Source organism: Leiobunum rupestre, chromosome 8 (assembly GCF_980474605.1).
Source record: "Leiobunum rupestre chromosome 8, qqLeiRupe1.1.hap1, whole genome shotgun sequence".
Lineage (NCBI taxonomy): Eukaryota > Metazoa > Arthropoda > Arachnida > Opiliones > Sclerosomatidae > Leiobunum > Leiobunum rupestre.
The window spans coordinates 36,887,000-36,908,590 of record NC_143391.1 but is presented as its reverse complement, the minus strand read 5'-3'; the positions used below and the strand labels follow the sequence as shown (position 1 = coordinate 36,908,590).

The window sequence follows — 21,591 nt, the reverse complement described above, 5'->3', positions numbered from 1 at the left end:
AGAGTGCGTCATCATCCGCATATTCCATAGAGATTGAGTTATTGATAATTTTATGGATGTCGCTTGTGAAAAGATTAAACAAGAGCGGGCCAAGGATACTTCCTTGTGGTACTCCCGACTAAATTGTAAGTGGGTCTGAAGTTTTGCCAATAACAGATACAATTTGCGTACGGTTAGTTAAATAGGATTTAAACCATTCGAGTGTAGCTGACTTAATTCCATTAAGCTTTAAAATTTCAAGTAGTAATTTATGGTTCACCCTGTCAAACGCTTTAGACAGATCCAAGAAAACAACTGCCACAAATTTACCCTCTTCAAGGTTGCTAAGGATGCGCTCATGAAGGTTTAGGATGCCTGTTGTAGTTGAGTGGAAAGGAAGAAATCCTGATTGCATCGAGTAGAAGATGTTATTAGTAAGGCTATACTCTAACAGTTGATCATTAGCACATCTTTCTCCTGTTTTAGATAAGCCCTGGAGAATAGAAATTCCTCTGTAGTTGTTCGGGTCTTTTTGGTCCCCGGCTTTGTAGATTGGAATGACCTTAGCCTCTTTCCATCTTGTTGGGAAAACGCCAGAGTTAAATGATTTGTTAATGATTTCAGTAACGACTGGAGCAATGATAATTGCTAAGCCCTTTATTAGGTTGACAGGTAGACCATCAGTTCCAGAGGCTTTACTAGAAGGTAGAGATTTTAGATGATTGAACACTGTTTCTACGGTGACATTCTTAAGGCATATAGAAATATATATATATATATACCATATAGAAATAAATTGGAAGACAAAGCAAAAGTTGAAATTATGGTTGGATATGCATCACACACCCGTGGATATAGAATTTATATTCCATCAGAAGACCAAGTAAAGGAGTCCAAACATGTGAAGTTTGATGAAACCAAAATTGGGAGCAATGAGTTCCAAGTACATGATATAAGAGGTGAAGATGAAGTATATTATGTGTACAACAAGTTTGAAGATGAAACGTCAACTGATGATGAACAGGATGAAGACGAGACGTCACAACAAAGTGACAAAGATGGAGAGATATGGAATGCAAGATACAATTTGTGAAGATGATGATGACACAGTAACATTTAATATACCTAGAAATAGAGATAAAACAAGTAATGCCGAAAACACCCACGAGGTAACACCAATTAATTGGAGAAGAGTGGAAAGTCAGAAAAACTGGAAAGAGTGCTGGACGGACCGATGTTTAGTGTTACGATGCAAATGAGAAGCGAATTAGATCGAATACTGAAATGCAACAATATCATAAGGGAAGAAATATCCCGTATGACGAAAACAAGTTCCATTTTAAACCAATGGGAAATATAGAGGTTCATTGCATTGAAATTCCAATGTCATATCACGAAGCTGCAATATCTAAAGAAGCAGATAAGTGTACACAAACTATGGAAACTGAATTAAATAAAATGAACGAACGAGAAGTTTATGAACTTGTGGCCAATTCAAATGGAAGAAAAATAATCGGGAGTAAATGGGTCTACGATTTAAAAAGGAAAGAAACTGGAGAAATTGTTCATTTCCGAGCACGAATAGTAGCAAAAGGTTTCACCCAGACATTTGGCCAAGATTACCACGATACTTACGCTCCAGTGATTACATTCATGTTAATCCGGATGTTCCTATTGATTTTTATAGTGTGTCTGGGCTGGAAACTCAAGCAGCTAGATATAAAAAACGCATATCTTTATGGAACTATCGATGAAGAGATTTATGTAGCTCAACCAAAAGGATTTAAAGTTCCTGGCAAAGAAAGTCACGTGTGGCATCTGAAGAAAGCATTGTATGGTCTTAAACAAAGTGGCCGTCAATGGTTTGCAGAACTAGATAAAACACTACTCACAATGCGATTTACCAAACTAAATGGGTGTAATTGTGCATATCGTTACGGACTTGAAGGAGTAATTATTATCTACATTGATGATATTATAACACTTGCCAAAAACCAAGAAATCATGAAGAAAATGTGGCTTAGTAACGAAAAACTTTCAAGTCACAGATCTTGGAGAAATAAGATATTTTCTGGGAGTTGAATTTCAATTTTTAGAAAATGGAAACATGATTATTCACCAGCGAAACTATATTGACAAATTACAAACAACATTTAATGTGACAATTAATGAGAAGAAACAAGAAGTAACTTTACCAATTGGAAAATAATTTTCAATTAAAAAGTGTTCCTCATCAGACCGAAAAATAGAATTTCCCTATAGACAACTTATTGGAACACTTTCATATTTGGTGCAAAGAACAAGACTGGACATTATGTATGCTATTTCCAGTTTATCAAGATTCTCAAATAACAAATCACAGCAACACTACGATGCTTTAAGCGGAGTACTTCAATGTGTGTGACACTAAGGCAAATTTAGCTGATTTGTTTACAAAAGTTATACCAAAGAAAAGGTTCCTAGAGTTTTGTATCTTATTAAGATTACTGTGATATCATTGAGGAATTCGTGAAAAAACAAAATTTCTAATTAAGGGGAACTTGATAGAAACAATTGTTTATAATTAGATATATATATATATATTTATATATATTCCTTGTAGTAGTTCAGTTTGTCAGTTTATGAACTGGTTCATGACTTTTTGAACTGATTTGAACTAGAATCTAATCTCAGAAAAGAAAAGAAAAAAAGAAAACTTATCGCTAGACACACGCTCCTCTTGACCAAAGTTTAAAGAAAAAGACGTAAATTCCAGAACCACGCTCTGGTACCACATGTGCGGAACAACAGGGCTTCCAACCAAAATTGTTTATAGTTCAGTTCTAGGTCTACTTATGGCAAATAAATAAATTAACTAACAAGACGTTTTTAGTCACCTACTAGGTCCGTTACCGTGGACATTAACCAAGGCAGACGAACGATGAAAAAAACCAACAAATTATTTAGAGAGCCAAGTAGCGCCCATTTCTGTGGTTCCTTCACTGAGAGCTATAATCATAGACGCGATGCCACTAATTCAGAAAATTCAAGGCGAAAACCACACGTTTGACCAGCTTGCAGATCAAATACGGTTATTGCGATAGCCAATCAAGGAAAATTAAAAGCTCTGAATCTTATTAATAAAAATGAGAAATACAGAGACGCGTGCGATGATCTAGGTACTAATTGGAAGTTATCTGAAGAGACATTTAACAGAATTCAAGAACTAACATGCCAAATGAACTGTAATAACACAAAGGTAACAAATGTCAACACACTCAGGTACCAAACTTTTCGAGCTAAGAAAGGGAATATTGAGTCGGGGCATCTTCCACCTTGCACTGATACGCTAAAACAGCACACACTGAGAGCAAATTATCAAGCTACAATATGGAAAAGAAGTCTTGAAGCATTTTCAGATATTCCTGAACCAACAGATGGTTACGGTTGGAAAATGGACAGAGAAGTACTTGATATCCTGTGGATGACTTAACTTTATTGGCTTGCAAGTGCCCTCGTGTTTGTCATCCAAATGAGTGTACTTGTATAATAAACAATCTGAATTGTACAGCTGCTTGCAAAAGTTCCACTTGCACAAATATGGTCGAAGAAGACGAACAATACGTTCAAAACGCGGAAGACACATTCTTCCGATAGTTAAAATGATTAGTTAAATATTGTATGTTAAATAAAATTTTAACTTCACATTTATATGATAATTTTTATTTTATTTCATGCACGATGAATAAAAAAGTTACCCTAAATTAAATCGTCGCCCCCTTGTATATTTTGACTTATAAATACGCCCCTATTTACCCAAGATAGTTCAATGTAGCATCAAATAATATAAAAAGTCCGTATCTTTCAGAATATAATATTTAAAAAAATATATTATTTGTAATTTTCTATGTAAAAAGATAAACGATTTTTAAAAAACCAAAAATCACATTTTTAATGCTAGGCGTTAGATGGCGCCATATATCACAATCTTTCATTGAATACGAATTGTAGAACTTCTAAATAGCTTTCGCTTGTTGTATTGCACAACGAAGTACGACAAACAGAAACGGAGATATGAACTCTTTCAGAATCTCGACGTCCGCCATCTTGGATAGCTGGACGATAGAACCCCACACCACCTATTTTCCTAAATCTCGAGTACCCCTGTTTATGGACATAACATTGGAATTTAGCCACTTGAGGTGGTAATTGAAAGTTGGTTGAAATATAAGGTCAGTCTACAAAAGTAGACAGAAGTTGCTTATGGTTTAAGTTGGTAGAAGACCAAATAACGGATACTGGTCCAGCAGGCTCACTCCAATAATAAACCCTTCGACCAGAATTTCAAATTTCCGAAAAACATGGTAAAATTTTGTTTATGTAAATAAACCACCTCCCCAAATTTTATAATTAGTAACTAAACTTGACTACTTGATTTTTCTCTCAAAAACTTCTAAAAATATACTAAACTTACTCCCTTAAGGATGCCACAACTCTCCATCGACTTGCTCCAGGAAGTGAATCAAAGATTATAATGCAAGGTCTAAAAGCAGTAAAAATAACAATTACACTGATAGCCTACTACGTACAATCACAAAGTATACAATGTTTAAATATTATTTTTCAAATTTTTTAATTTGAGTAAACTACACAAACTTGAATATATCATACACATTTTTATCTTGAGGTGTTTTAGACTCCTGCATTTTGTCATTAGAATTGGTATCTTGATTTAAAAGTGTTGGACTGGCATCAGTGCTTTGGTTAGAAACTTCACTGGTACAGCTTGTATTTTGTATATTTGTATCAACATTCATAGGAGTTTCTGAACTATTTGTACCACCATCAGTTGCAACAGTTGTTGGACATTCAGTGGAATTTTCAGGGTCTTCTGTTTTAAAAAACATTTTATTTATAGGTTCAGACACAAGTTGATAAGAATATTACTAGTAACTTCTAAAAATTTTCATTTATCAACGTGAAAATTAGAGAATAACTACATTAAATGCATTTAAAACAGGCAGTCATTTGAAGTACAATTTAGCAGCCAAATCAATGTTTCAAAGTTGTATTCAGTGGCAGTGCTAGCATTGACGATTTGAGTTATAGAAGGGGCGTACAAAATTCAAGGTGAGGGACCTCCAAGTTGGTTAAAAACCAAATTCCAAAAATATACTTGTTAAGATTACAAGATATACTTTTCTATCTTTTATTGCTGTCTGCTTAAAGCAGAGCTCTCAGCAGCATTTTTGGCTTGTTTAATTTTTAGAGAAGCAGAGTACACAGTGATGCAATACACTGTTTAGAAAAACTTATAGCTAGATTTATGGTGAGGTGGTGGAGTGGTTAACACTTTCACGCCTCGCAGGTTGTGGCACTGGGTGCCAAATCTGGGCTACTCTTTCTGCGTTGAATTTGAAAGTTCTCTCCCCTGGTTGAAGGGATTTTCCCTTCCATAAAAAGGGTAGGGAATGATAGGATTGCCATTACTCTCCTACCTTTTTGTCTACCTCAAAACTTATCCTGGCACTGCCACTGGTGGTATTAAACAGGTGATTATAAAATTGTAATAAAAATGAACAAAGGGGTAAATATAGTAGAAAATGTTTTTTTAAATAAATCAAAAACTTTCTAAAAGTAAAATACATGTTTATTTTTATAAACATGTTCAAACTTCAATCTCCCAAATTCCACTACACTAACTAAATACATCAACAGCAAATAATGAATTATCATCATTTGTTTAGGAAAAAAAAATTTAATCAGTGACTCAAAGTAGCTTTCCAGATGTCTTTGTAATGTAAATGAGATTTCAAAATTGCTAAATCTTTATTTTTTTATCTATTTTTACTATACCCTTCATTTCATATCATTCAATATTTACCAAAATACTGACATTCAATTAATTATTAGTGGTAAGCACAACATTTCAAACAATATTTAAACTTGTGATTATAATTTTTGTACATGTTTAGGTTTATTACTATCCATTTAATAAACTTTTATAATGTTGGCTATTTGGAAGTTTTGCAGTGGGAAAATCAAGAATTTTGTTAGTTCCAACTTCATGCTACCAAGACATTTGATGCGAGTTCACAAATAAAATTAGGCATAATTTGACAACCAGGATATTAAACCCCAACACTGAAAAAAACGTTAAGAAATACAAAACCTACATACCAGCAGGTTCACTTGAATTGGATTCAATATTCTCATCACTATTTGAAACCTGAGATTCTTGTACGTTATCAAGCTCTTTTTCTGATTTTACATCTTTCTTTTTTTCTTTGGCTTCTGGAATGTAGTCGGCGGAAACTTTTCTAGGGAAACATATTACGACTAAGAACCAGTGAGATTGCTGATTCACAGGAACAATTAGAAAATCTTTTTCAAAAATATCCACATGTCTGGTCCATGTTTTAACTCGAGAATGCCTCATTTCCTTTGGACTAGAAAAACATCAAAAATGGCAAATTCAGTTCCAGTTTTGGATTAAAAATCACCAATAAGAAAAAATACATTGAATAGCATACTGTACTATTATATTTACTTAACAATAGTTTTCTCAAATACTGTGTTCTCTCATTTAAATCTTAGAAACAAAACTTTAAATCTAAAAAGAAAATTACCTCAATTTTGCTGAATTCTTCAGTGTTGATTTAATTGGAGTTTGCGATAGCCGATTGTAGAAGAAAGAGCTAAATATATATGTTCGTTTTTGGTCTTCTTTAGATAATTTTTCTAGGTAAATATACCTAAAAAGAATGTTAAAAAGAATTATATATAATAGTAAATCTTATAGATATCTAATAGTGGACTTTAGTGCAAAAAGTAGTATGATACAACATTTGGGAATTTTACTTGGTCTCACACTTTTCCCATTGAGTGGTTCAAATAATTTTTCTCTTGGTCTCCAATCAGTTTTTTAAGTTAAATTTCCTCTCATTAAATCATTTTTCCATTGTTTTCATTTGATACTTATCTTTCAGCACAAAATTTACCATCTTTTAATTCGTCAGAAGAAATTACTTTAAATTGATGGTTTGTGCATGCCCTATTTAATGTGTTATACAGGATCCATATTTAAGATTTTAACTATGTAAAAATCAACCAAACCCATAAATAGGCACAGATTTTTGACATACCATGGACCAAATTTACACCCAAATTAAATTAAAAATGAGTATAGTAATTTTCTAAGCATATTATTTATATAAAAATTATGGCTCACTGTGACTAAAATATTCCAAATCTAGAAACTTATTTATAGTTTCCCTTCCAACCAAAACGGTTTCACTGTTGTTTTTAAAATGGTTTTTACATTTCTGGTTTTGCTGAGTCAGTTTCATGGAGATCAATTTTGGTTGAGACTGAGGTTATATTTTTTATTTCCGAACATATAGACCAACATTGCCTGATAGTTTTAACAAGGTTCGCTATAAAATTTATCTGATAAATTATGTTTTTGATAGAAATATTATGAAAGGATAAATTATGTGGTACTATTAACTATTTAGCTTTAACAGTTGTTAGATTGACTGCTGTTGTGTAGCACTTGCTCTAGGTTCAAATACATAAAAGAAAGAAAAAGAGTGACAAGTAATACCATTTGGGTGTGTTTAAGCTAACTATAAATGTCAGAATGGATAAATATGTTTCTAATTGTCATGGCTGATGTTATTAGAAAATAAACAGCGCCCTACTACAGGAGCCAAATGACCTTATATTTATAAAATAATATTTATTGAAGGATATTAAAGTGAAAATGGAATTTTTAAAAAGCTTACTTTAAATAAAAATCAATTATGACATCATTGAGATATTCTCCTTCATTCAAGCATAGAAGGTCTTCAGAAGTAACCAGAATTCCACCAGTTTGAGGAGGTGGGGGATAAGTAACTAGTCTAAAATTTTATAAATTCAATCATTCAAAAATTAAAGCGAATGATTAACTATTCTAAAGATAAATTAATAAACAATTCACAGAGAAATGATGGTTATGAAAATTTGTCTCATCTTAAACATCATTTACCATAAATAAATGTGTTTTAAGTGTGACAAATGCATGTTTCTTATGAATTTTTTAAGGGAATGTGGATGTTTTAGGATCCTGTTGACTGAGGTAAAATATCTAAGCGTCATTCTCGACCCTAAGGTAAACAAAGAACCCTTATCTTGATTTTAGTATCAGGAAGGCTAAAATGTTATTCTGGAGGGTTAGGGCTTCTCATAAGCAAGTCTTGGGGTCTTAGCCCAATAGTTGTTAATTGGATCTACACTATGATAATCAGGCCCATGCTGACATATGCAGCAGTGCACGGTGGCACAGGGTAGACCTTAAGTTAGTACAGGCAGAATTACGCACTGTGCAAAGGCTGGCCTGTGTCGGCATTACAGGAGCTATGAGAATTGCCCCAAGAGCTTATCTGGAGGTGCTCCTGAATATTGTTCTGCTCTATCTTTATAAATTATGGGTCCCTTACCAAAAAATAAGTTGGTTTTATTAAGGTTTTAACCTGGTTTTCCTTAAATAAGAAGGTTATTATATAGTATTCACCTGGCACAACCTAACTTCATACTTTTTGAACTATTTGTTAATTGGTATTGAAATGGTATGAAGCTGAATTTTGATTTTTCCACAAAATCAACCTGGTTTATACCTCGAACTAAAATCATCCTTACCTAGCCAGATAAATCTTTAAATTTATTAGGTGGAACATTAATGGTTTTAACCTGGTTTAAAAACCATCCCATCAAGTTGATAGATTTCGACATGGTAATAACGTTTTTCAATTGGTTAATGATTTTAGGTCAGAAAATTACTGTATGAAACTAGTTTTTACGTAGTATTTGCACCTGGTAATTTAAAAATATTTTATGCCTGCTGATTGCAAGAAGGTATAAGCATATTGCAAATTAAAATTTTATTTTAAAAAATGCGTATATAATTAACTAAATTTAAAATGTTATTTAATAATAAATATTCCCAAATCGTATAATGTTAAAAAATAACTAATTTTCTAATAAAAAAAGCATGACATAATTAATTTATACATATACACTTGATTGATGGATTAAAATAAATTAAATTAATCTAGAGCCATATTAATTAATATTGCTCTAGCTTAATTTAATGAATTTTATTCAAAGTGTACGTATTAATTGCATTTTTATAGAAAATTAGTTTCTTAACATAAATACAATTTGGGAATATGAAAAATAAAATTTTAATTTATTAAAATTTTAATAATTATAATTATATGCATTTGATTTAAAGGAAGTTCATATTTTATTGATGGATAACTAAATACAATTAATTTGCTTCAATTAAATTGGCAGGCTCAACCAAAAACATTGTTCCCTCTTTTTCAGGAATTATAAAAAAACATGGTAAAAAATTCCAATTACCAGCAATATTGATTGCTTGTATTGTCAATTCGCTATCAATCTTTCTTATGTGATTTACAAAATATCTTTCCCTATTTGGACCATTTTGGAAAGGTGTTGACATTTTTAGTAGTTTATTTATATTAACAATGGTCCATAGAATGTTGAAGAGGGTGAAATAAGTCGGGAAAAACGAGCGTTTGATGGTTTTACCCAATTTGGTATTTCTTTAAATGACTGTGCAAAAAAGGATCCATAGGCTCAAATTACTTGCAATTGTTTAAAATTGCAGAAATTCTCACTATACAAATTGCAGAAATTTATATTAAATAAATATAAAGTTTATGGAAAAGAACATGAAATTGTTTGCTTTGGCAGCCCTGTATTTTTACAGGCATGGCCAGTATTGCATCACCTTGTGCAAAGCATTGCTTACTCTATTTTCAGACTCGCGCGGTTCGTAATTATTCAATAGGATTAGTTTTTGGATAATTTATTAATTTTGGTATATTTGATTATCATGGCTGAGCCAACTGATGATGAGATTGAGGCATTGTTAAACAGAAGTAATAAGCTACCAATTTTAATAAAGAAAACCAAAGGGTTTGCACTAGTCTATTGGCATAAAGAGTTTAAAACCAGCATAGTACCAATATCCCACATAAAAGAAGAAGACAGAAGTGATGGGAATGTTTGTGATGTGATGATCTTAGATGTGCGGAAATAAGCCCTGAATTTAAGGATGATGAAAAGTGAGGTTCATTAAAAATAATCCAACTGTTAATTGTTTTAATAACTTAAAAACATTTATCCATAGTTTTAACATTAAGTTTCAGCGGCTAAAACAACTGGGTATGCCTATTAAATGGTTTTACTTATATGAATATAAATTTTCTAAACAATTTTTTTGAACTGCAGCTACTCCATCTAAAATTGAGTTTATGGAGTTGATGCTCGATTGCTTTAAAGCTGAAAATACATCTATAGAAGAAGCTACGGCACATGGTCAACCACAAATGGTTAGTTCTGCTATTGTACTGTTGGGACCAAAATAATTAAAATTAATTTTTATATATTTCAGGCTGCTAGAAAGATAACATTTGAAAAGTCCCCCAGATTTGAAATTACAGAAAGTGCGCCAGTAATGGTAATCCTTTGTATTTGGTTCAATAATCTTTTGTTATGTCTGCATTTTTAAGTTTACCTGTAACTAAATTACACATGTTAATTTTCATAGGTCGACTTAGTCCAAGGGTTAGGAGTCAAAGTGACTGATAAGCAAAAGGCTATATTTGACCTGATGCCGTGTGATGACCCTGGAAAAGTTATTAGAATCATTTTGACGACACTTTTTAGCAAGAAAGAGTTAAGTAATATGACAGCCCATGGTAAAACCACAAAAAAAGGAAGTAAAAGAGTAGGTCTTCCTCGTGAATTGTTGCGAGCCATGACAGGTATAGTGATTATCAAAAATTTAAACCAGAACTCAGAGATATATATTTTAATTATTGTTTCTTCTAGTTTTTGTCCGAAACAAATGTTCGGAGAGTGAAATAAACTTGGAAAATGTTACCGCTACAATTAATGAGAAGTGTGCTTCCGAACGCAGAGCTTTAAAAAAACTGAACGCAAGTGTTTAAAATTCTTGAAGAAAAATAAAACTATATTTCTGTCTCAACTGTAGTAAGCCACTTATTGTAATAACCATATGCCTAAAGTTATTAATGAACTATTGTAACAGGCCTAGTATGAAATTGGTATCAACCTGGTATATTACATGGTTATCAACCTGGTTTAGGTATAGTATAGGCCTGGAATGAACTGGGTATCAACCTGGTTTAGGTAGGGAATAGGCCTGGAATGAACTGGGTATCAACCTGGTTTTGGTAGGGTATAGGCCTGGAATAAACTGCGTATCAACCTGGTTTAGGTAGGGTATAGGCCTGGAATGAACTGGGTATAGGCCTGGAATAAACTGGGTATCAAACTAATTAATGATGAGTATAAGCCTAGTATAAATTTGGTATCAACCTGGTTTAAGACTAGTATTGACCTAGTTTAACTGGGTAGCGACCTTGTAATGTAAAGGTTATCAAATAGGTATTGACCTAGTTTTAAACCAAACTATTTTGTCAATATGGTATGAAGCTGGTTATGAAAGGTAGTATTTACATAGTATTATTATGGTACTTGAGACATATCCAAGGTTAAAACTAGGTACTAACCTAGTACATATAAAGAGCTATTTAAACCAGCTTATTTTTTGGTAAGGGGTGCCTATCGGTTACTTAATAATAGTTGGTGGAGGTGTGCTAATTAGAAATGTAACCACACCAAATTATTTTGGCAATACTCCAGTCATTGAAGCTGTTAAGTGTTCACTTGCCAAGTTGTTTAGACTGGACTGGTAACACAGTTTTCAGAACCTAAGGTGAAATTGTTTGGCTCACGGATGGCTCCTATACTCACTTGGGGGCTTGGGTCTACTGCCAAACTAAGAAGTTTGGATTTTTTGAGAGCCTTCGTGTTTTGGCCACAGTTTTTCAGGCAGAGAATTCAGCTATTAATTATATAACACTATGATTTCCATACTATTTGAATATAGCGACATTTTCTACAATAACAGCAAGAAAAACTATAGACAAAAACACGCAAACGTTCATCAGTAATAGGGACTTGGCAGCATTACATCACACTGTACCTTTCGCTATGGCCGCCATGCTGGTAACCTTTTTTTTCCGATTGGAAAAAGCATGGGTGACGTATTATATAGGTCATACTGCCAAGTCCCTGTAGAAGCTAAAGGGAAATGCGAGATTAAATCACTACAAGCAATATATAAGATACACCTGCTGATGTTCATGCATACAGTCAAATATAAACCTGCTACAAATTACACTATAGGATATTTGAAAACAGTACTCTTTAAAACTATACAAAACGAAATTAATTAATTAATAACTATTTTTCCTGTGTGATAAAAGCGTAAAGTACAAGGAGATCACCCTATGGAATAGCTTTCCAAATAGTGTAAAAACAATATAATCAAAAACAGTCTTTAAATCTAAAATCACTGAAATATTTTAAATTTATCAAATTCACCATTTTAATTTATTTCTACACTTGCATTAAGTGTTAATCAATAATTAGGACCCTATTGAAAACCAGAGTAAGCTGAAAAGGTGTTTCCATTAAAAATTTATTATTATTATTTTCTTCTGTGCAGACTTCCATCTTAAAAAGAAGTATCGGGGCAAATCTGTCATGATTTTCTCGGACAGTCTGACTGCCCTTAAGGCTCTTAATCAGTTCAGTATCACCTCTTAGCTGTTTGGATCTCCTTTCAGAATTGCGCACCCATAATAGGGAGCCTGGCCATATGGGATATCATGGTAATGAGAAGCTAAACACTCTGGCCAAGGAGGGTGTGGAGGCTAGGTTCTTTAGTGCTGAGCCTTCTATTCCAATACCCAACTGTCTGGTTCGCAGCCATGTGAATTGCTTAACCAAACCACCCAACCCCTACTAATTATAATAATAATCTACCTAAAGTTCCGGTACTTTGACCTGAAAATTGATATGCAATCTACTTGTTTCATTCTATTAATTATGACCTGTTTTCAAGATTTTAAATGCTTAAAAGCTAAAAAGCTTTAGCCATTTAAGGCTTTAATGCAACAGCTTTATATATCTTAGACAGAATGCAGCAATAAAAAATTAGGAACAATGAAGAAAATACTTACTTTACAATTGAAATTTCATTTGTGCTTTCTGAAGATTCAACCTAAAATGTTTAAAGAAAAGATGTACTATTAAACTCCCAAAATTCTTATTGGAGCTGGGAATTTTTTTTTTAAATTTTGGTCCTAAGTCTTCTAAGTTAAAAAAAATCAAAGAACTGCAACTTTATAAATTTTTATTCTTATGTTTATTTTTCAATAAAAGAAAGCGAATTCCTAATTTCAAGGTAGATCCACAGAACTGTTCTCATAAGTATCAATATCCATAAGTATGACACTTCCTATGGTTTAATGTTAACTTATTACTGAACCTTTTTTCTACACTGACACTCATGCCCAGCTCCAACTTCGCCCCGCAACTCAACTGAGTAGAATATCGCCCATTGGGCATATTTTAACACTAGAGGATCAGCACTTAACTAAACTTGGGCAAGTTTGGTGACAATTTCAGCTAAATGTCATTCTTTTATTTATAATGTTACATAGCGTAGAGAGGATTTGACAAAATTTTACCTTCATTGTTAATTTTCAGCAATTGTTATTGGATTAAAATGTTTAACTTTTTATTCTTATAACAGAATATGTTAAGTTGTCCAAAAACGGTTTAGCCATATTCCTAAGAAATGAATATTTGCTTTTTCAACTACCCTAACTAAAAATATAACAAAATTCTTAAAATTCTTATTATTTCTAAGAATTTAGTATAAAAAAGCTCAAGAAACTATTAAAAATATATATATTATAAAGAAAAAAAAATATTTTCAAATTTCTTTCCTATTTTATCTACAAAATGAGGATCACGCTAAAAATTATCGGAATTTAAGGTCTAATTTAACTAGACTGTCAGCTTTCACTACAAACACACGTTAGCTTTGCTTACATCTTTTGATCGTGTGATCACAGTGTTACTGTCTGCTACTGATAATCTGACCATATGCTGCGATCCTCCAGCCTTCAAATAAAAAGGGAAACATAAAATTTATAGTTAAGTCAGTAAATGAAACAGGCAAAAAAAATGGGAGATATTTTACTTAAAGGAAGCTAGTTAAAGTCAAGCTGACTTTCACTAGTGAAATTCGGTTAAAATAAATTTAAAATACTAGGTTATTTAAATTATGGTCTCCAGTCTTCCACTCTCAACTGGACGGTTTTATCTCCAGTCTTCCAGTCTCAGCTGGACGGTCTGGTCTCCAGTCTACCAATCTCAGCTGGACGGTCTGGTATCCAGTCTTATGGTCTCAGCTGGACGGTCTGGTCTCCAATATTCCAGTCTCAGCTGGACAGTCTGGTCTCCAATATTCCAGTCTCAGCTGGACAGTCTGGTCTCCAATATTCCAGTCTCAGCTGGACGGTCTGGTCTCCAATATTCCAGTCTCAGCTGGACGGTCTGGTCTCTAGTCTTCCAGTCTCAGCTGGACGGTCTGGTCTCTAGTCTTCCAGTCTCCGCTGGAAGGTATGTCTTCTGGTCTCCAAAAAACTCAAAAATGGCAGTATTATCACATTAGGCGTCTGCTACAAAATCTAGTTGCGGTCGGCATGATATTCTTGGAGGTCGAAGACTGGAGACGAAGGCTGCAGCCACCTACGTATGACCCCAACCAACACCCAGATTGGGTGAGTGAGGATGCATTTTTCTCACCTATTTCACAGCTTAAGGACAAAAACAGAGTCAAGGTGCCAGATAGAATGTTCCTATACATTCACCTAGCCAATATAAACACCGCTGAAACAATCAGCTTTAAAATATTCCATGTATTTTAGCAGATAATTGCTAAAATATGGTTAGTTTTTTTTAAATATTTTAAATTTAATTCTGTTTTCGTGTTTTCTCCCTCTTTCCTTGAGGATTTATATAAGTCACATAAATATCTTTCAAGTTTAATTACCAGGAAAAAGACATTGTTTACAATGAAAGAAATAATAAAGAAAGAGGAATAATTCCTCCAAATTGACGAATACTTAAAGCATCTTTACTGATAATTTTTAACAGGTTTGGCGTTACAGACCGCACCTACCTATCATCATGAAGATTTGCAAATTTACTTCACACTAGTGCTAATATTTTAATATAGACCATCTCAACCATAACTCAAAAGTTTAGCTGTCTGAAACCTATATTCAATACACTTAAGCCAGACATAAATAAGTTATAATCAATCTACTCACTCCAACTGGCGTTGATCGAACTAGAATTTCATTGGCTTTGTTCTGTCCCAACTCAACCATTTTTGGTTTTTCGAAAACCTTCCTGAGGTAATTTCGTTCTGCATCTGATATATTTGCAGGTAAAATTGTAATTCGTTTTTTCGTTTCCTCTGAAAAAATTAGATTCAATCAGATTAAATTTTAAAGTAATAAGCGAAATAGGTGAATCTTCATGCTGCAGACACTTTCATTCACAAAATTCTTTATATACATTTTAAAATGTACATAAAGAATTTTATTCATGCATATAATGAAAGTGTCCGAAAATTTATTTCTATTAATAACTTAAGTGTTCTAGTTAAAAAATCCTCATTTATTAGTATAGCTACTAGCTTTTTTTAAAAAACGACGAAATTTAAATTTTTTTACAAATTTAAAACAATATAGTTTATCGATAGTTCAATTTTATATTTATGGTCACAGCCAATAATAACAATAACAATTATTTAATAACCATAGGTTTATAAAGGATGCGTGCATTGAATAGGTAATATCACTATTACCTTAAAATCGCCAACAGGAAAAATGCAAGATAATTTTAAATTGTTGCTTATAATAATGTGTTTTCTACATTTCAAAGCAAATGGAAACTATGCTTAAGGATTATCTGGAGTTTTAAGTACGAAAATTTTCCGGAAAATTACCATGGTCTTTTTTCCGGAAACTTTTCCGTATTTTTAAGAAAAAAAAATGGCTTTCATTCCATGGTTAATACGGTTAGCAAATTTAAATTTTGCGACATTTTCGCCTAATTTTTTCGAATCCAAAAGTAAAACTAAACCTCTAGACTAGTCTAGAATAAAAACCCTTAAAAAGTTGTTTTTATTTACTGATTTGCGGAGTTCTAAATATATTATTATTGATTTTGGAATTTTTTTATAAATAACCATATGGTTACACAAAATGTTTTTGAGTAAATCCTATAATTTTGACAATTTCAATCAGAATGGTGTAAAATTTGGTTTGTTTTATTCTGTTAAATAGGTAATAAATTGAAATCTGTTCAGGACACATTTCAAAATTTTGACCCTTAAGTGTTTTATTAAAATAGGCGTTTTAAGTCACACTTTAGACATTGTTCTTATAGATAATTATAGATTTGGTTTTTGTTTTATTTCAATTATTACTACACTTCTAAACCCATGAAAACTATTTTTTTCTTTTAACTTGCTTAATATGAATTGATTCAAAGACGACAGATGTTTCAAAGAGTGAAGGCACTTACTCATCTCTGCTTAGAGACTATTTATTTGAGCACTCTCTATACAACATGGCGCGATTCTGAGGGAGTCCTTACCTTTCGGAGTTGTAATTCAAAATAAGATTAATTTTTTAATTACATTTTCATTTATTTAAAAATTAAACCTAGTAGAACTAAATAATAATAATAATAATAATCAGCTAGGCACCTCCTTAGGCCCAAGTTATCTACCGACTTTTAATACCTTTAACAGGTGGCCGGGTTCCAATGCATAGGAGGGTGGTGGCAAGCCCTTCATGCCATGTAAGCCAACAGCTCCCTACACTAACTATTACCGTTAAGTTTTAATGGAAAGGGGAAACTGAAGAACCTGGGGGGAAACCCTTTAACCAGTGGGGAGAGAACTTGCAAACTCTACGCAGAAGGTATAGTTCCGAGTTTTTCACCCAGTACTAAGGTACTAGCACGTCAGACCTCTAGTCCTACTAGATTTATATAAACTTAAATATATGCAACTTTAACAAAGTTTATCTTCCTTATGTTGAATTTCTACATTTATGGTTCCTGAGAATATACCAACGTTCTTGCAAAACACTTCTCTTTCTCTATGGTTATAGGCAGCCGAATAATTGAGAAGGAAAAAAAAACTTTAACACTCGGATCAATTTAGATATAAATGAAAAATAGTACCTGGTGAAGTTGGATCATAATAAACAGAGTCCTTAGTCATTTTTAATTTATCTCGAATAACAGTTCCACAAGCGGCATCTGTGTATAAAAATAAGACGAATAGTCTTTTCTCAAAACACACTAAGATAGATGCTAGTTGAGATCGGTTTATTGTAATATTCACAGATTCATTTTCTAAATTAGGAAAAAAAAAGCAGCAATAAAATTGTAAATAATACAGGAAAACACGAATAAAAACATTTACCATTAGGTACAACAGGAACTGAAAATGATATTTTATCCTCTGTGATATCCAATGCGAGAGCTGGTGGATCTGGTGATTGTATTTTATACGATCCTATTCTAATACTCCTGCACATTAACCTTATGCCACCATTTGCCGGGTCTTGACAATATGTGTGGAAATTGTTTTTAATAGGTTCATTAGCAGATATTGAGCAGTCAGATAAACTAATCTAGAGAAATCAAGATATTAAAAGTTAATTTTTAATTTTTTTGGAGAAAGCAGCTTTTTTTCCCTTTGGTAATGAAGATATCAATGTAAATTGTACTGCAGAAATAAAACAAGGGTTGATTTACTTATTTTAACAAAGTTTGGCCACAGGTACTTTTAAGTCAGCCCACTCTTTAGTGGCATATATGATAAACTGGATTTTAAATCTAATGCTTTTATGCCATTGTGAATCTCAAACAGAACTTTATTATATAATGATTAATGATTTCCATGATTTATTATATAAGTAATATTCTAAGGAGGTGCTCATTATGATGTGACTTACTAACAATATGCAAAAAGGACTTAAAACACATCAGTTTCAATTGAATATGTAAAACTTGAAAGAGAAAAAGGATCCAAGTTCAATTTATCAAATGGAATCTTTTTCAATTTAAGAGTCAATTGTACTACTGGTAATGAAAAATTAAAATATTTATGATCCCCTCTTTAAAATTAAAAAATGCCTAAAAGTTGAGACTACAAATTATTTTTTGATTATTGGGGATAAGTTAAGGACTAGTTAAATAGTAGCTTTTAGCAGCCATGTGACCTTGATCTTGTGTATAATAAAATGTGAGTCATAAATAAAATTTACTTTTTCTCCATTTTCATCCATATCCAAGGATTGTTTAGCCTCATTTGTTTCGGAATTGAAGTTACCAGTAGTAGAAATTTCATTTTCTAGTAAGGATGTGTTAGTAGCCACAGAGGCCTGTGAAGATGCTTCATCCTCATCAGATGACAATGTCAAACACTCTGTAACAAAGACGTATCCATCAGAATCGTAATGGTAGAACCATGCAACCCGCCCTTCTCTGCAAATTGTTCAATGACAGATAAAAAGCTGATTGACACCAAATGTAGGGGTTTTTCAATATTTCAAGGCTTAATGGTCCACAGAATTGTTTGAAAAAATCGTGATGAATTTCAAATAGCTCCAACCTATCATCACGTGACTCAAGCATACAGTCTCGTTTCTCAAAACCAGTAATTACCTTCAAAATTCAAATGATTCTGTGGCCTCTTTAAGAGGAAAAATTATTTTGATATTTATGTGTGCAAATTTTGCATGACTTTAACTTTGCCTAAGAACTTTGAATGTAATATTGGCCAAGCTTTAGCATCTGCATGTAGCAGAAAAAAGTGTGGAACTAGGTATTTTTTCTAATTGAATGGCCCAGGTTCAAAACACGGATTTTTTTCAAACATTAATAAAAAAACTTTTAATACATTATATTTACTATAAATTGTGCATAATTACTCTTCTATACACCAGGTTTTTAAAAAATGGTGGTAGGATAGAGAGTAACTTTGGGTTCTAGAGGGTCATTTGGGTCAAAAATGTTCCATGACATTTTTTCCAACAGGCTGTCGCTTCAGAGATACAAAACAATTGATGTACGAATGCCCCCTTATTAATTTAGTGCGGGCATATCTAGATGAGATCTTTGGAGAGCGATGGTTTGGTTTAGCGGGACCGAGAACATGGCCACCAGGTTTTTGGGATAAGATTTTTTATGCTTTTTACGTTATTCAAAGCAAGTGGAGAAGCAATTGGTTCTTGACCTGCAATAATCCGCTGCGCAGAATTACGTCTGGAATACACAGGAGGGAATTTTCTTATTAATTAATCAATCATTACATTTTTACACATCACAATCATTCAGTTATTGTAATAGTTATTTTAAAGAAGAGTAATTTGTTAGTTATTGTGATGACTTTAGTGAGTTAAAGCCAAATAAATGTTAATTAGGCCTAATTCTAAATTTTACTTGATTTTAGTGGCCTTTTTAATTTTCACCTTAGTAAAGCAAGAAAAATCAATTGTTGACTTCTGATTTGTTAAGATACAACTACTCATTACAACTAAAATATCAGAAGCCATACACTCATTTCCTATTGCAGCAAATTATAGGCTGGTCTAAGGAAATAAAATGTTTTAATTACAAATGACTTTTTAGCTAGACAACAATTTTGAAATGGCATATGGCGAAGAACCATTAGCAACCTGAGAGAGTCAAGCAAGTCGAGATACCTGACTTTTGAAAGATATTAGAAATGAGAATTCTAGAGCCTTTGTACATTAGGCCGCTTCATTTATTGATTTTTTCAAAGCATTTTTAACTTTCTTTCAGTTCACTTTGGTCACACTTGTAAATTTAAAACAAAAAAAATTAAAAAAAAACCTTTTTTCACAAATGGGGTTTTTTAGACTTGCTCGTATCCCAGATTACGAGTTCTCTGGGTTTGCTTTTGTTATTCCCAGTCTGGGGATCTGGCAGCTTTTTCACTGCTCCCAAAACCATTCTATTTCCCGTACGGAACTGTGTGCTTTGTGCTTGTCTGTATCTTGGCTCCTTGATCATGATATTCACTCAGCTATTGTGCGCTCCGATTCTCGCTTGGCCCTTTGTGCTGTCAGATGTTTGCTCTACGGACCCGCTCGTCCAGCGGTTTCATTGCCTTCTTATTGAGCAACCTGCCTCTTCTTTTCGATTGCTATCGACACCTTCCCATGTGGAATAATTTGTACATTCAGGGGCAGTGTTTCAGCGCTTTGTTGCAAATGTAGCCTCCTCGACTGGTCGTTTTTTGTTTTCGATCCAACCTCACCTAGCTCGTTCAATGGTGTGGGGCTGTCAATTAGGGTGGTCCAAGGAGCGTCTTTTGCCTTTGGCCTGAGTGGGTCGCTTACCGGTGCCCTGGCGCTTTGGTCTTTGTTCTTCTCCTGATTGTGTGCTGAGTCATTATTTGCTGTTTTGCCTGGGACCGCTTTCGCCCGTGATATTTTCCAGAGGTCGTTGAGGGCCCTTCATATGGCTCCTGATTTTGGGAATACATTGTCCTCTTTACTAATTGCTTTTCCCCAAGGATCGCCCTTGGCCAGCATATATTCATTCTTTGGTGGAATTTCTGGCTGCGCTTCCCAGGTTTTAGTTTGGTTGCCGGCTTTTAACTTAGTTTTTATCTGTGTTGCTTGTTTTTACTAATCATGTTTTTGTTATTTTTATTTGGTCTTTATATTTTATTTTTATTAACTTGTATTTTGGTGTCTAAGACTTTTAGCCAACATCATGAGTTTGTTCTCAAAAAAAAAAGAGACTTGCTTGACTTTTTACTCAGGTAACACAATAAAAGGCACATAACCTCTGCTGCACACAAAGCCTGAAAGTACAAGCGTTACTAAGCCTAATAAAATAGAATGGCATCTGCTGTCATGGTACAGTTCATACATCAATTGTTTTGTAACTCTGAAATACTGGTTCGTAGGAAACATTGTCATGAACATTTTGTATTTAAATTTTTCAAATGACCTCTAAAACCCGTAGACTTTCGGTCCTACCACCATTTTGCTAACAATACACCTTTTCTAGTACATAATATACATTTTAAAAAAAGTTATTGAAATTCAGTAATTGCTAATTGCTAAATAATAATTCATAATTTCTAAAAATTTTAATAGTAAATTTTTGTTGCATTACAGGTTTGATTGAAATTGGTTTTAAATTCCATCAATTTAGAAGGACCAAGCAAAATTTAGCTTCTTATTAATAAAAGTCACGTAGACAATTTTCATTTAACTATTTGAATTAGATTAAATTAAAATTGGAAATATTCTATAAATGTTCCAGTATGTAAATTATTCTCAAATTGAAGGAAAAAACTTTGTTTTAACAAGAAAGCATTTAGTTATACTTAGGGAGAATTACTAAGCTGAAACTATTCGCGAGCATCATAGTAAAATTTTTCTCTGGCATGAGAGGGGGGAAGGAGAAACGTTACAGGCATGAGCTTCAATAGCGTCAGAAGATGTCAGTTCAGAAAACCAATGAGATACCAGGCTTAGGGTGTTTCAGAGTTCCATAGATGAGAAAAAAAAATTGCTTTGCAAAAGTGCTCATTGATATATTTGT

The 21,591-nt window shown here is 33.0% G+C and overlaps 2 protein-coding genes across 3 annotated transcripts in view; one reads left to right on the top strand and one right to left on the bottom strand.

The window, feature by feature from the left end:
* LOC149933331 (sentrin-specific protease 6-like) overlaps window positions 1-21,591 on the bottom strand; it is a 41,074-nt gene that overhangs the window by 10,791 nt on the left and 8,692 nt on the right. The window contains exons 6-16 of the mRNA XM_090155204.1: window positions 18,273-18,433; window positions 17,426-17,636; window positions 17,182-17,355; window positions 15,252-15,400; window positions 13,966-14,037; window positions 13,089-13,129; window positions 7,746-7,862; window positions 6,588-6,713; window positions 6,139-6,407; window positions 4,630-4,849; window positions 4,433-4,501 (exon numbers count right to left, since the gene is read on the bottom strand). Of these exons, the coding sequence (XP_090011330.1) occupies window positions 4,433-4,501; window positions 4,630-4,849; window positions 6,139-6,407; window positions 6,588-6,713; window positions 7,746-7,862; window positions 13,089-13,129; window positions 13,966-14,037; window positions 15,252-15,400; window positions 17,182-17,355; window positions 17,426-17,636; window positions 18,273-18,433 (1,609 nt within the window). The remainder of the gene's footprint in view (window positions 1-4,432; window positions 4,502-4,629; window positions 4,850-6,138; window positions 6,408-6,587; window positions 6,714-7,745; window positions 7,863-13,088; window positions 13,130-13,965; window positions 14,038-15,251; window positions 15,401-17,181; window positions 17,356-17,425; window positions 17,637-18,272; window positions 18,434-21,591) is intronic.
* LOC149933332 (uncharacterized) lies at window positions 9,337-11,513 on the top strand. Of its 2 annotated transcripts, XM_090155738.1 has the most exons (6): window positions 9,337-10,097; window positions 10,163-10,197; window positions 10,264-10,364; window positions 10,427-10,492; window positions 10,583-10,799; window positions 10,867-11,513. In XM_090155738.1, exons 3-6 carry the CDS (start codon window positions 10,287-10,289, stop codon window positions 10,983-10,985), a joined length of 480 nt encoding a protein of 159 aa, XP_090011864.1. In that variant the 5' UTR covers window positions 9,337-10,097; window positions 10,163-10,197; window positions 10,264-10,286; the 3' UTR covers window positions 10,986-11,513. The 2 variants fall into 2 exon arrangements, with proteins under 2 accessions (XP_090011864.1, XP_090011865.1); XM_090155739.1 differs by having other exon boundaries at window positions 9,337-10,364.